General features: G+C 37.6%; 1 protein-coding gene across 2 annotated transcripts in view; it reads left to right on the forward strand.

Moving 5' to 3' along the window:
• The window catches only part of NID2 (nidogen 2), a 119,124-nt gene that overhangs the window by 89,747 nt on the left and 15,415 nt on the right, over positions 1–13,962 (forward strand). For both annotated transcript variants that reach the window (XR_011971808.1, XM_072629712.1), the window contains exons 12-14: positions 1,123–1,242; positions 7,928–8,149; positions 9,026–9,195. Coding sequence is in view for 1 of the 2 variants with exons in the window: in XM_072629712.1 (XP_072485813.1) it covers positions 1,123–1,242; positions 7,928–8,149; positions 9,026–9,195 (512 nt within the window). In the remaining variant the exon portion in view is untranslated. The remainder of the gene's footprint in view (positions 1–1,122; positions 1,243–7,927; positions 8,150–9,025; positions 9,196–13,962) is intronic.

A 13,962-nucleotide genomic window follows, 5' to 3' on the forward strand; every position in this document is an offset into this window, starting at 1 on the left:
CAGCTCTTTCTCTGGAGTTGGATAGTATGAGATTGTCTTGGACCATTGATTGCTGAGAATAGTTAGTCATTCATTGAACAATACGGTTTTTATTCTCAATAATTCAACATTCTCCTGGATCTGTTCACTTCACTATGCATCAGTTCATCTAAGTCCAGAATTTTCTGATATCATCCTGCTTGTCATTTCTTACAGCACAATAATATTCTGTTACAATCATATACCACAGCTTGATTAGTCATTCCTAATTCCCTTTGATTTCCAATTCTTAACCACCACAAAAAGAGCTGCTATAAATGTTTTTGTACAAATACGTCCTTTTCCCTTTTTTTGGATGTCTTTGGGATATAGACCTAGTAGTGGTGTTGCTGGATCAACAGGTATGCACAGTTTTATAGCCCTTTGGGAATAGTTCCAAATTACTCCCCAGAATGGCTGGATCAGCTCACAACTCCACCAACGGTGTATTCTGGTCCTCATAATTCTAATCTTTGCTAACCTCTGATTTCTTATGAGTTAAAATTTCTTATATAGTATGTTACAACTCTAGGAACAGTATTAAGTCTGCCAATTACTTTTGAATCTTTAAAATCATGTTTCTTAAGGAACTCTGAAATTAATACTTTCATGAGGCAGCTAGTTGGTGCAATGGATAGAATAATGGCCCTGTAGTCAGAAAGACCTGACAAATCCAACTTCAGACATTTCCAAATATGTGACCCTGGGAAAGTCACTTAACTGCTGTCTGCCTCAGTTTCCTCAACTGTAAAATAGGGATAATTACAGCACCTATCTTGTAGTCTTGTTGTGAGGATTAAATAAAATAATATTCGTAAAGCACTTAGCACAGTGCCTGGAACATTAGGAGGTGCTGTATAAAAGCTTATTTGATTCCCTTCCAAGCCAGGTCCATATACATTGAGGTCTCTCAGATCAGTTTACTACTTATGTAACTTTGGGCAAAAAACTGGGCCACACTTTCCCGAACTGTAAGATAAAATAGTTGAGATGGTCTCTAAGGTCTTTTTCACAACTATAGAAGTATCATGCAAACAATGTACAATGAAGTTATAATTATTTTTCCTTTTTCTATTTGCTCCTTCCCATTCCTGGTATCTGCAGATGTTGATGAATGTATAGAAGAAAGATGTCACCCTGCTGCTGTTTGCCATAATATCCCTGGCTCCTTCTCTTGCCACTGCCAACCTGGCTACTATGGAGATGGATTTCAGTGTTCTCCTGGTAAGACATCAAGGACAGGAGGAGATTTGAGTATTAAACTTACAGTTTCTTTTATGACATTATAGATACTTTCAATGAATGGACCTGATGCCTTACATTGAAGATTATGCAAATCCTTAGATTCTTTACAAATGTTTGTTTTACTGAATTGAAATGGTATATATTCTATTACTATAATTTTGTGATTTTATCGATTGCTTCCTTTATTCTCCATAAATTCGCTTATAATTTAGCTACACCATCAAAAAATCTTTAATGACATATCACTAAATATACCATATTACATATCATGTAAGCAAGAAACTTGTCATCAACAAGCATTTACTGTAAGTCAGCTATGCTCCATGCACTGTTCAAGGATACAAGGAAAGATCAAACTATCTCTGCCCTCAAGAAACTTAGATTCTACTAGGGTAAAGTACATGTACATGTGTCTATATAAAAAAATAAAAGCTAATCTGAAGGATAAGACACTAGTAGCTGGATTCAATAGAAAGGGCTTTGTGTAAGTGGTAGCGTTTGTGCTGAGTTTAAAAGGAAACTAGGGATTCTAGGAGGCATAAGTGAAGAAGGACTGCATTCTAAGAAAGGGCATAGCCAGTGTAAAGACTTCTTGTGTGAGAAAAAGAATAAGAAATCAGTCAGTAAATATTTTTTAAGCACTTTCTGTGCCAGGCACTGTGTTAAGTTCTAGAGATACAAAAAAGGACAACAGACAGATATTGCCCTCAAGAAACGCACAATCTAATGAGAAACAATAAGCTAATAAATATGTAAAAACAAGATGCCACACAATCAAAAATACTGGTAGCCATTGTCTACAGACCCTCAGGTCTTTCCCTTCCCTTCCTCAATGAGTTTGATATGTGGCTTACAATTTTTATCTCCTCCCCAATTTCTTCTCTTCTGCTAGGAAATTTCAACAAACATATTGATTCTTCCTCAAACACCCTAACTACTCAATTCCTCAACCTACTCATTGCCCATATAATTCAACCACACACGAAGATAGTTAAATTCTTGATCTTGCCTTCACTCACAAATGTTCAAGAATTCTGAAATCCCCTTATCTGACAATTTTCATCTGTCCTTCTGCCTTCCCTTACATAATTCTGCTCTTCATCCACACCATGGCCTCCACTCACTTGTTCCTCAATTTTCTCCCTGTATATCTCTCTTTCAATAGTCACTCTATCATTTTCTTCCCATCTTGACCCCTTAGTGAATCAGTTCAACACTACCCCAACATTTTCCCTTGAATACCTAACCTCCTTATCACATCACCTTTGTTTGTCACCTTTGGTTCTACACACATGCTACTGAATGAAGGTGGAGGAAAATAACAACCATTCCTGGGTACACTACAGATTTGTGTTACATAATCTCAACTGGGTCCTCACAGCTACAAGGCAGTTTTGCTCTAACTCCCTTATCAACTCACTATCTCATTCTTCATGGTGGCTCTTGCAAACCTTTTCATGCCTCTTTAAATCATCTCCCTTCCCCATTCTCTCAGCTAAGAACATTACCTCATATTTTAGAGTTAAAAAAAGAAGTCCATTCATTTTGAATTCCATTTCTCCCCTTTTCCTCATCCCCTATTATTCAAGTGCCTTCTGCTTCACTCCTGTCTCAGACGATGAAGTGGTATTAGTCCTTATCAAGACTGATTCCTCATCCTATTCAAGTGATTCCATTCCCTTCCATCCCTTCCAAGAGGTTGCCTCCTCTGTTACCCCAAGTCTTTCATTTATTTTCAACGTCTGCCTCTCTGGTGGCTTATTTCCTCCTGCCTACAAAATCATGTCTTGCTTCTGTTTTTTTTTAAATTTATTTATTTATTTTTAGTTTTCAACATTCATTTCCACAAGATTTTGAGTTCTAAATTTTCTCCCCATTTCTCCCCTCCCCCCACCCCAAGACACTGTGCATTCTGATTATCCCTTCCCCCAATCTAGTTTCCCTTCTATCACCCCCCTCACTTCCCTTATCCCCATCTTCTCTCTTTTCTTATAGGGCAAAATAGATTTCTATACCTCATTACCTGTATTTCTCATTTCCCAGTTGCATGTAAAAACAATTCTCAACATTCGTTCCTAAAACTTTGAGTTCCAACTTCTCTCCCTTCCTCCTTCCCCATCCATCCCCACTGAGAAGGCAAGCAATTCAATATAGGCTAGATATGTATAGTTTTGCAAAAGACTTCCATAATAGTCATGTTGTGAAAGACTAACTATATTTCCCTCCATCCTATTCATTCCATTTATTCTGTTCTCTTTTGACCTTGCCCTTTCCCTAAAGTGTCTAGTTTTAATTATTCCCTCTTCTCATTTGCCCTCTCTTCTATCATTCCCCCCAGACTCCACTTTTCCCCTTCCCTCTACTTTCCTGTAGTGTAAGATAGATTTTCATACCAAGTTGAGTGTGCATGCCATTCCCTCCTTAAGTCAAATAGGATGCGACTAAGTTTCACGTTTTCCCTCTTACCCCTTTTCCCCTCCATTGATAAAGTTTTTCTTGCCTCTTTTATGAGAGATAATTTGCCCCATTCCATTTTTTCCTTTCTCCTCCCAATATATTCCTCTCACCCCTTAATTTTAATTGTTTAGATATCATCCCTTCTGATTCAACTCACCCAGTGCCATCTATATGTGTGTGTGTGTGTGTGTGTGTGTGTGTGTGTGTGTGTGTGTGTATGATGCCTCCAAGTACCCAAATACTGAGGAAGGTTTCAAGAGCTACAAATATGATCTTTCCATGTGGGAATGTAAACAATTCAAATTTAGAAAGTCCTTTATGATTTCTCTTTCCTGTTTATCTTTTCATACTTCTCTTGATTTTTGTATTTGAAAGTCAAGTTTTCTATTCAACTCTGCTTGAAAGTCCTCTATATCACTGAGTGACCATTTTTCTCCTGTAGTATTATACTCATTTTTGCTGGGTAGATGATTCTTGGTTTTAATCCTAGTTTCTTTCACTTATCATATTCCACACCCTTTAATCCCTTAATGTAGAAGCTGCTAAATCCTGCATTATCCTGATTGTTTTTCGATAATACTTGAATTGTTTCTTTCTGGCTGCTTGTAATATTTTCCCCTTGACATGAGAAGTCTGGAATTTGGCTACAATATTCCTAGGAGTTTTCCTTTGCGGATCTCTTTCAGGAGGTAATCAATGAATTCTTTCCATTTCTGTTTTACTCCATGGGTCTAGGCTATCAGGACAGTTTTCATGATTTTCTTGTATCATTCTCATTTCTCTTCCTAATTTTTCCTCCACCTCTGTTACTTGATTTTCAAAATCCCTTTTGAGCTCTTTCATGGCCTGAGACCATCACATATTTATTTTGGAGCTTTGGATGCAGAAGTCTTGACTTTTATGTCTTCCTTTGATGGTATGTTTTGTACTTCCTCATTCAAAAGGATGAAAGGAAATACCTGTTCACCAAGAAAGTAACCTTCTATAGTCTTATTTTTTCCCTTTTTTGGGCATTTTCCAAACCTGCTACTTGACTTTTGAGTCCTTTGTCAGGTGGAGGGTATACTTTAGCGACTTGTAAGTTCTCAGTTCCTCCAAGGTGGCACAATCAAGGGAGAGGAGTTTACTCTTCTCTTGGTCTGTGCTCTGGTCTGAAAGCAACCACAAACTTTTCTGCCCAGGATCTGGGAGTAGAATTCCCCTCTAGAGCCTCTACCAACTCCACCACAACAGTGTTCTTCCTCATCCCAGGGCCACCACTCAAGACTGAGACCCAGATCAGCAGTTTGATTCCCCCAGGGTCTTTAGGACAAGGGTTCCAAAAATGGATGTTGTGCTGCAGTGACTTCTGCTACCCTGGGGTCAGGGCTAGGGCTGGACCCTGTTCCCTTCTCACCCAGGTGAAAAAGCTTTCTCACTGACCTATGAAGCTGTCTTTGACATTTGTGGGTTGAGAAATCTGGGAAATGCAGCTGTTGCTAGTGATTCCATTCCCTGAAGCCTGCTCCAGTCCTGTCTGCAGCACCACATGGCCAAGGCTGGGCTTTGCTCTGCTCCAAGCCAGTGTGGTAGACCTTTCCTTTTGGTGTTCCAGGTTGTCTTGGGCTGGAAATCTGTTTCACTCCTTCATTTTGTGGCTTCTGTTGCTCTAGAATTTGTTTAGAGTCATTTTTACAGGTATTTTTATGGGCTATGGGGGAAGAGCAAAAAGCAGGTTCATCCTTCTACTCCACCATCTTAGCTCCACCCCACCTCATGTCTTCCTTCTGAAAAACTCTCAATTGATCCTTTCGTCCCTGCTAACTATTGTTCTGTATCTTTTCTGCTCTTTGTAAATAAACTCAAAAAGACTATCTCCAATAGGTACCTCCACTTTCTCTCCTCTCACTTTCTTCTTAACCCCTTATAATCTGGCTTCTGACCTTATCATTTCACTGAAACTGCTTTCTTCAAAGTTACTAATGATCTTTTAGTTGTGAGATCCAATGGTCTTTTCTCCATGACTTCTCTGCAGTTTTGATACTGTTGATCATTCTCTCCTTGATACTGTCTTCTCTAGATTTTCAGGATACCACTCTCTCTCGATTTTCTTCCTACCTACTGGACCACTCCTTCTCTGTTTCCTTTGCTGAATCCTCCTCCAGATCTACCCTCTATCTGTAGATGTCTCTCAAAGTTCTGACTTGAGCCTTCTTTTCTTTTCCCTTTATATGACTTCACTTAGTGATCTCATCAGTTCTCATGGATTTAACTAATATCTTTATACCGATGATTCTCAAATCTACGTTTTTTCCCCCAATCTCTCTGCTGATGACCTCAAATTTTAACTCTCCAATGATCTTTCAGACATCTCATACTGGATTCTCAGTAGACATCTTAAACTCAACATGTCCAAAACAGAACTTATCTACCTTCCCTATTTTGGTAGAGGGTAAAACCAACCTCACAACCCTTCAGGCTCACAACCTAAGAGTCTTCCTATATTCCTCACTCTCTTTCATGCCCCATCCCCATATCCAAGTTGTTACTAAGGGCTGTTGATTTTACGTTCATTATATCTCTTGAATACACTTCCTTCTCTCCTTTGACCTTACTACCATGCTAGTTCAGGCACTCATCACCTAACACTTTGCTTAGCTTGCTGGTGGACCTGCCTTTCTCAAGTGTCTCCCCATTACAATCCACCCTCCATTCAGTCACTAAAGTGATTTTCCCAAAAGGCAGGTCTAATCATTTCTTACCTTCACCCAAAAAACTCTAATAGTTTCCTATTGCCTCTAGGATCAAATACAAAATGCTTTGTTTGGCATTTGAAGCCCCTCATAACTTAACTTCCTCCTACCTATCCAGTCTTCTTACATATTATTCTCTGACAAGTGTTTTTTGACCCAGTGACACTGGTCTCCTGGCTGTTCTGTGAACAAGACATTATTTCTTGGCTCCAGGCATTCTTTCTGGCTATGCTCCATACCTGGAATGCTCTCCTTCTTGCAGTCCAAATACTAACCTCCCTGCCTTCCTTTAAATCACAACTAAAATTCTGTCTTCTAAAGTAAACCTTTCCAGCCCCTCTTTATCCTTTCTCTTCATTATTTCTTATTTATCCTGTATGTTGCATTGTATATATCAGTTTGCATGTTGTCTCCCCCATTAGATTATAAATTCCTTGAGGAGAGGGGCTGTCTTTCACCTATTTTTGTATCCCCAGTGCTTAGCATAGTACCTAACACATAACAGGTGCTTAATAAATGTTTAGTAATTGACATATGTAAGCAAACATTTTATTGCAAGGTATGTTTATATATTATGTTGTACATAACATATATAAATGTATATGTATATAAATACATATTGGATGTGTGTATATGTACCTGCAGTATTTTCATATATAAATGGCTTATTTGGTATTATAATTATTTCTGTAGTTTGTAGATAGTAAGGTCCATGAAGGCAAAAACTGTGCATTATTTAATCTTTTTATCGTCCCAGCACACAGAACAATGTGCATTTTTCAGGACTTCATACATGTTATTGAATTTATATATATATATGTATATCACATATATATCAGTCTTTCAAATCAAATGAGATAATATTTGTAAAGTGCTTAGTATGAGTCCTGTCCTTTAATAAATGCTTGTTCCCTCTTCCCACCCCTTTCAGATACTGGAACTTGAACAGGACAAAAATTAATTTGATGGTTCTCTGGAGCCATAGAGATTGAGTCCATTTCCTGAGTGAAAATCCATATTGATGCCTCATCAGAGAGGAAAATGGATAAATCTGAAGGGGAAGAGCGGCTGGATTGTACCTCAGTAGAGAGATTTTGGGGGAAAGGAATAAGAATTCCTATGTATCTGTATTTCTTTCAGCTTTAGAACCTGTTTAGTTCTTCTTAGGCTAAGCTCCTTCATCCTGGTTTGAGTATTTATCCCCCTTTGTTTTCTTAGTTGTTAAACCTTGATGACAAATGCTTAAGGGAAAATAATGAAAATGGCTCTCTTTTGCTTCATGTTGATATTGTGCTTTGTGTGGTAACTTTGGAAGCTCTTGTAGTGAACTCTGGTCCAGGAATGGGAATTAGGAACTTGCTTTTCTTTGTTAATTGAACATTCAGAAGATATAAGAAGTAGAACTTGGGGTCAGCAGCATGTGCACTGAATTCTGTACTTGGCCCTCAATAAAAGACTTTTCTTTCTTACTTTAGAACCTACACAGGGACCACAGACAGTTTGTGAGCGCTGGAGGAAAAGTCTTCTGGAGCACTATGGTGGGAGATCTCGGGAAGACCAGTATGTTCCACAGTGTGATGAGTTTGGCCATTTTAATCCTTTGCAATGTCATGGAAACAGCAACTATTGTTGGTGTGTGGATAAGGATGGCAGAGAGGTTGAAGGAACTAGATCACAGCCAGGAATCACTCCTGCATGTAAGAGCCCCCTAAGGATTCATTATGGCATACAAATGCTTGGAGAAATGAGGAAAAGCCATGATACTGATTAAACATTACACTTAATCCTAGGCTACTTGTTCTCCAGGGAAAGTGCCTAAGATGAAGGGATAGAAGGAAAGAAAAAATCAATAAATTTGATATAATAATTTATAATCTGGTCCATAGGATATTCATATAAACATTTGGGAGGCAGCTTGACATAGTGAATAGGGAACCATCCTCGGAGTCAGGAATACCTGCCTCTAGTAAGTAAATACTGTTTGTGTGACTGAACATATAGAAGTAAGTCCCTTAAATTCTCCATTTTCCAGGGTACTGTCCAAGGCTATAAGATACGACAAAATTCTGATTTGCATTGGCAGAGGGAATTTCCTCCCTGGGGATTATCTATGCCAATGAAGTCACAAGTGGAGACCCTACTGCCCAATCCCTCCATCCCCCTGCCATGATTTAATGTTTGGTCTCATTTTTAGTTTTCGTGATTACTTAACATCTGGGATTTATGAGACCATATGGTCCTTTCCATTACCATCACTCTCTTTCTTTTCTCTTTGTCCCCCAAAGTAGGTCAGTATGAAAGAAATTTGCCTGTCAAACTAGGCACCAAAACTTATTTTTTTTAAATTGTAAAGTATCTTCCAGCTTTGTATTCCTTCGTATGAATAATAGGCAGATTTCCAAAACTGTTATTTTTAAAAACCTCCTAGAAATCCAAATTTCATTTAAAAGAACATCTGGAACACATCTGTTGGGTGGAGAGTCTTAGATTATGTAGACTGTGACCTAGAGGAATCCTAATTTAACTAATTTTTTTTTCTTGTCTTTGTCTCTTCTTTCTTCCTCCTATGGCAGGTATACCGAGCATTGCTCCTCCCACCATTCTACCATCCCCACGTCCCGATGTAATACCACCATCTGTGGGCACATTCCTGCTGTATGCCCAAGGCCAGAAGATTGGCTACCTACCTCTCAATGGAACAAGGCTACAGAAAGAAACAGCCAAGACACTACTATCACTGCATGTAAAGTATATTCCTCAGGATGAACTTTTCTACCAGCATGCATAGCTTCTCTGCAGGCTTAAAGCCATCATGTATTTTGTTCTGTCATGATCTCCTCATGCAGATGGCAAGGAAGTATAGGTCTCCTCTCATCCATATATGGTAAACTATTTCTGATATAATCTTACTCTAGTCTTATCAAAGATAATTTTTCAGAGTTTGTAAGTATGGAAAGAGAGAGTTTGTGGTTATTAGGTGTGTCCACTGAAAGTGCAGAAATCCAACTAGGAAATTGCAAATGTGTACTAAAGCCATATAAGTGAAAGTGGGATGGCATATTAAGGAATCTTCCTGTGAAGATACCTTGTAAATTTACATGACAGACTCACCACCTATTTATTTTTGCAACTTAGTTGGAAAAAACCAAACCCAGGATCAATAGGATGTGCTGCTTTGTTTTATCATCTTCTCCACATCTCCAGTACCTGTTCTAGCTCCTTTTTTGGACAAGGAGTTTATGTTAAATCTCATATTTCTGAGAAGGAAATTTCTTTCCTAGGGATGTTTTCTGATTCTGGTTCTGTTTGGCTGAACTTTGGTTTGGGTCAGGGAGAGCAGGGATTTAAGATTAGGAAATAATTGTTATTACTGGTACAAATTCTAGCATCTGAACAAGATTTCTTTACAGAAAAAAAGTTGAAAACCAAGAAATTATTTTTATATACAGAAAAATTCCACTTATTTTAATCAACTACATTTAGTTGACTGCATTTCTTGGAATATCTCTTGACAGGATGAGAAAAAATTGTAACATGGGATTCGTAAGAACATCTTGAAATATGTACTTCCTTCCTTAGAAATCTTGAAATTATTATGGCTTCAGTCTTGGAAATCATTCTCCTGGATTACATGTGTATTTCAATTCCTTGGATAATTAACATTTTAGAGATTTTATTTTTATGTAAAGCTGCAGTTGATCCCAAGGTCTCAATACAAATTCAGTCCTACAACTAATAAAGCCTGAACAATTATTTTGCTTTTGTTGTTCCCACAATTCAATCATATCTGATGCTTTGTGACCTCATGGATCATACAGTCCATGGGTTTTTCTTGGCAAAGGTACTGGAGTGGTTCGCCATTTTCTTTTCCAGTGGATTAAGGCAAACAGGTTTAGTAACTTGCCTAAGTCGCACAACTAGTAAGCATCTGAAGCCAGATTTGAACTCAGGTCTTTTTGACTCCAAGCCCCAGAATGCTATCCACCGAACCACCTTGTTGCCTCCTACACAAGCAGAGGTTAAGTGATTTGCCCAAAGTCATACTGCTAATAAGTATCTAAGGTTGAATTTAAACTCAGGTTTTCCTGACTCCAGATTCAGCACTCTATCCACGGAGTCATCTAACTGACTAGTTATATCCTATAATTATGTTTCAGAGGAAGAGTCAGTAAGCCACACCTCATTTTTCTTTTTTTTTTTCTTTTTTTTTTTAATTTAGCTTTTAATATTCATTTTCACAAAATTTTGGGTTACAAATTTTCTCCCCTTTTCTCCCCTCCCCCCCCAAACGCCAAGCATTCTAATTGCCCCTATGACCAATCTGCTCTCTCTTCTATCATCCCTCTCTGCCCTTGTCTCTGTCTTCTCTTTTGTCCTGTAGGGCCAGATAGCTTTCTATACCCCTTTACCTGTATTTCTTATTTCCTAGTGGTAAGAACATTACAGTTGATCCTAACACTTTGAGTTCCAACTTCTTTAGCTCCCTCCCTCTCCACCCCTTCCCTTTGGAAGGCAAGCAATTCAATATAGGCCAAATCTGTGTAGTTTTGCAAATGACTTCCATAATAGTTGTGTTGTATAGGACTAACTATATTTCCTTCCATCCTATCCTGTCCCCCATTACTTCTATTCTCTTTTGATCCTATCCCTCCCCATGAGTGTTGACCTCAAATTGCACTCTCCTCCCCATGCCCTCGCTTCTATCATCCCCCCCCACTCTGCTTATCCCCTTATCCTCCACTTTCCTGTATTGTAAGATAGGTTTTCATACCAAAATGAGTAGGCATTTTATTCTTTCCTTTAGTGGAATGTGATGAGAGTAGACTTCATGTTTTTCTCTCACCTCCCCTCTTTATCCCTCCACTAATGAGTCTTTTGCTTGCCTCTTTTATGAGAGATAATTTGCCCCATTCAATTCTCCCTTTCTCCTCCCAATATCTTTCTCTCTCACTGCTTGATTTCATTTTTTTTAAGATATGATCCCATCCTCTTCAATTCACTCTGTCACACCTCATTTTTCTTGTACAAGTCTTCCTTACACAGAACTTGTATTTGTTGTTCTTCAGGCATTCAGTTGTGCCTGACTCTTCATGATTACATAGATGCCAGGCCCTTGTATCCTACACTATCTATTGAAGTGCGTCCACGTTCATGTTCATTGTTTCCATGACACCATCTATTCTTCTCAGACTCTGGTGTCCCCTTTTCCCTTTGTCTTCAATCTTTTCCATTGAGTCCCACCTTCTCAGTATGTGGCCAAAGTATTTAAGCTTCAGTATTTGATCTTCCAGTGAATAGCCTGAATTAATTTCTTTAAGTTTCAACTGATTTGATCTCCTTGCTATCCAAGGGACTCTTAAAAGTCTTCCTCACAGCACCACTCACTAACATTAACAAAAATGTTAGTTCTGTGGTGCTCACTTTTCCTTATAGTCCAACTCTCACACCCATACATTGCTACTAGAAAAAAGCATAGCTTTAACTATACAGACATTTATCAGTAAGCTGATGTTTCTGCTTTTTTTGTATTTTATTTTTCCCCAACTACATATCAAGACAATTTTAGGATTCATTTTTTACAAGATTTTGAGTAGCAAATTTTTCTACCTACCTACTTCCCCTCCCTTCTTCCAAAAATGGTAGGTAATTTGATGTAAGTTATACATGTGCTATCATATAAAACATTTCAATATTAGTCACAGTTTTGAGAGAAAAAATAGATCAAAAGAAAAAAACACAAAAAAGAATAAAGTGAAAAAATATACTTCAATTTGCATTCAGAGTCCATCAGTTCTTTATCTGGATGTGGATAGCATTTTCCTTTGTGAGTTCTTTGTATTTGTCTTGGATCATTGTGTTGCTGACAAGAGCTAAGTCATTCATAGTTGATAGTTGCACAATGCTGCTGATACTATGTACAATGTTTTCCTGGTTTTGCTCATTTCATTTTGCATCAGCTAGTACAAGTCTTTCCAGGTTTTTCTGAAATCTGCCTGTTCCTCATGTCTCATTGCACAGTAGTATACCATTACACTCATACTACAACTTGTTCAGCCAGTTCTCAATTGATGATATCCCATCAATTTCAAATATTTTGATATCATGAGAAGGGCTACTATAAGTATTTTTGCACATATAAGTCCTTTTCCCTTTTTATGATCTCTTTGGGATACAGACCTAGTAGTGGTATTTCTGGAACAAAGAGTATTCACAGATTGGTTGCCTTTTGTGCATAGTTTTCAATTGCTCTCCAGAATGTTTGGATCACTTCACAATTCCATCAACAGGATATTAGTGTGCCAATTTTCCCAGATCCTCTCCAACAATTACCATTTTTCTTTTTTGTCATATTAGCCAATCTGATAGGTAGGTGTGAGATGGTAGTTCAGAAATGTTCTAATTTACATTTTTCTAATCAAAAATGATTTAGAGCACTTCTTCATATGCCTGTATGCTTTGATTTTTTCATCTCAAAACTGCCTTTTCATGTCCTTTGACCATTTATCAGTTGGAGAATATATATTCTTACAAATTTGACTCAGTTCTCTATATGTTTGAGAAATGAGAACTTTATCATAGTCACTTGCTATAAAGATTGATTCCTAGCTTTCTGCTTTCCTTCTAACCTCAGTTGCATTGGTTTTCTTTGTCCAAAAGCTTTTTATTTTAATATAATAAAAATTATCTGTTTTACATTTTGCAATGTTCTCTATCTCGTTTAGTCATGAATTCTTCTCTTCTCCATAAATCTGACAGGTAGACTATTCCTTGGTCTTCTAAATGCACCTTTTATGTCTAAATCATTTACCTATTTTGACCTTATCTTGCTATATGGTGTGAGATGTTGGTCTATACCTAGTTTGTGTCCTGTTGTTTTCCAATTTTCCCAGCGGTTGTTGTCAAATAGTGGGTTCTTATCCCAAAGGCTGGAATCTTTGGATTTATCAAACAGTAGGTTACTGTGGTCGTTGACTATTGTGTCTTGTGTACCTAATATATTCCACTGATCTACCATTCTATTTCTTAGCCAGTACCAAACAGTTTTGATGATTAGTGCTTTATAATATAGTTTGAGATCTGATATTGTTAGGCCACCTTCCTTTTTTTATTAATTCTCTTGATATTCTTGACCTTTTGTTCTTCCAGATGGATTTTGTTGTTATTTTATCTTGTTCTGTCAAATAAGTTTTTGGTAGTTGGATTGATATGGCACTGAATAAATAAATTAGTTTAGACAGAATCACCATTTTTATTATATTGGTTCAGTCTCTCCATGAACAATTGATATTTTTCTAATTGTTTAGATCTGACTTTATTTGTGTGAAAAATATTTTGTAATTGTGTTCATATAGTTCCTGGTTTTGTCTTGGTAGGTAGACTCCCAAATGTTTGATATTGTCTACAGTTATTTTAAATGTAATTTCTCTATCTCTTGCTCCTGGGTTTCATTGGTCATATAAAGAAATATTGATGATTTATGTGAGTTTATCTTATATCCTGTAACTTTGCT

The sequence above is a fragment of the Notamacropus eugenii genome, chromosome 1 (assembly GCF_028372415.1).
Source record: "Notamacropus eugenii isolate mMacEug1 chromosome 1, mMacEug1.pri_v2, whole genome shotgun sequence".
In the NCBI taxonomy this organism is placed as follows: Eukaryota; Metazoa; Chordata; class Mammalia; order Diprotodontia; family Macropodidae; genus Notamacropus; species Notamacropus eugenii.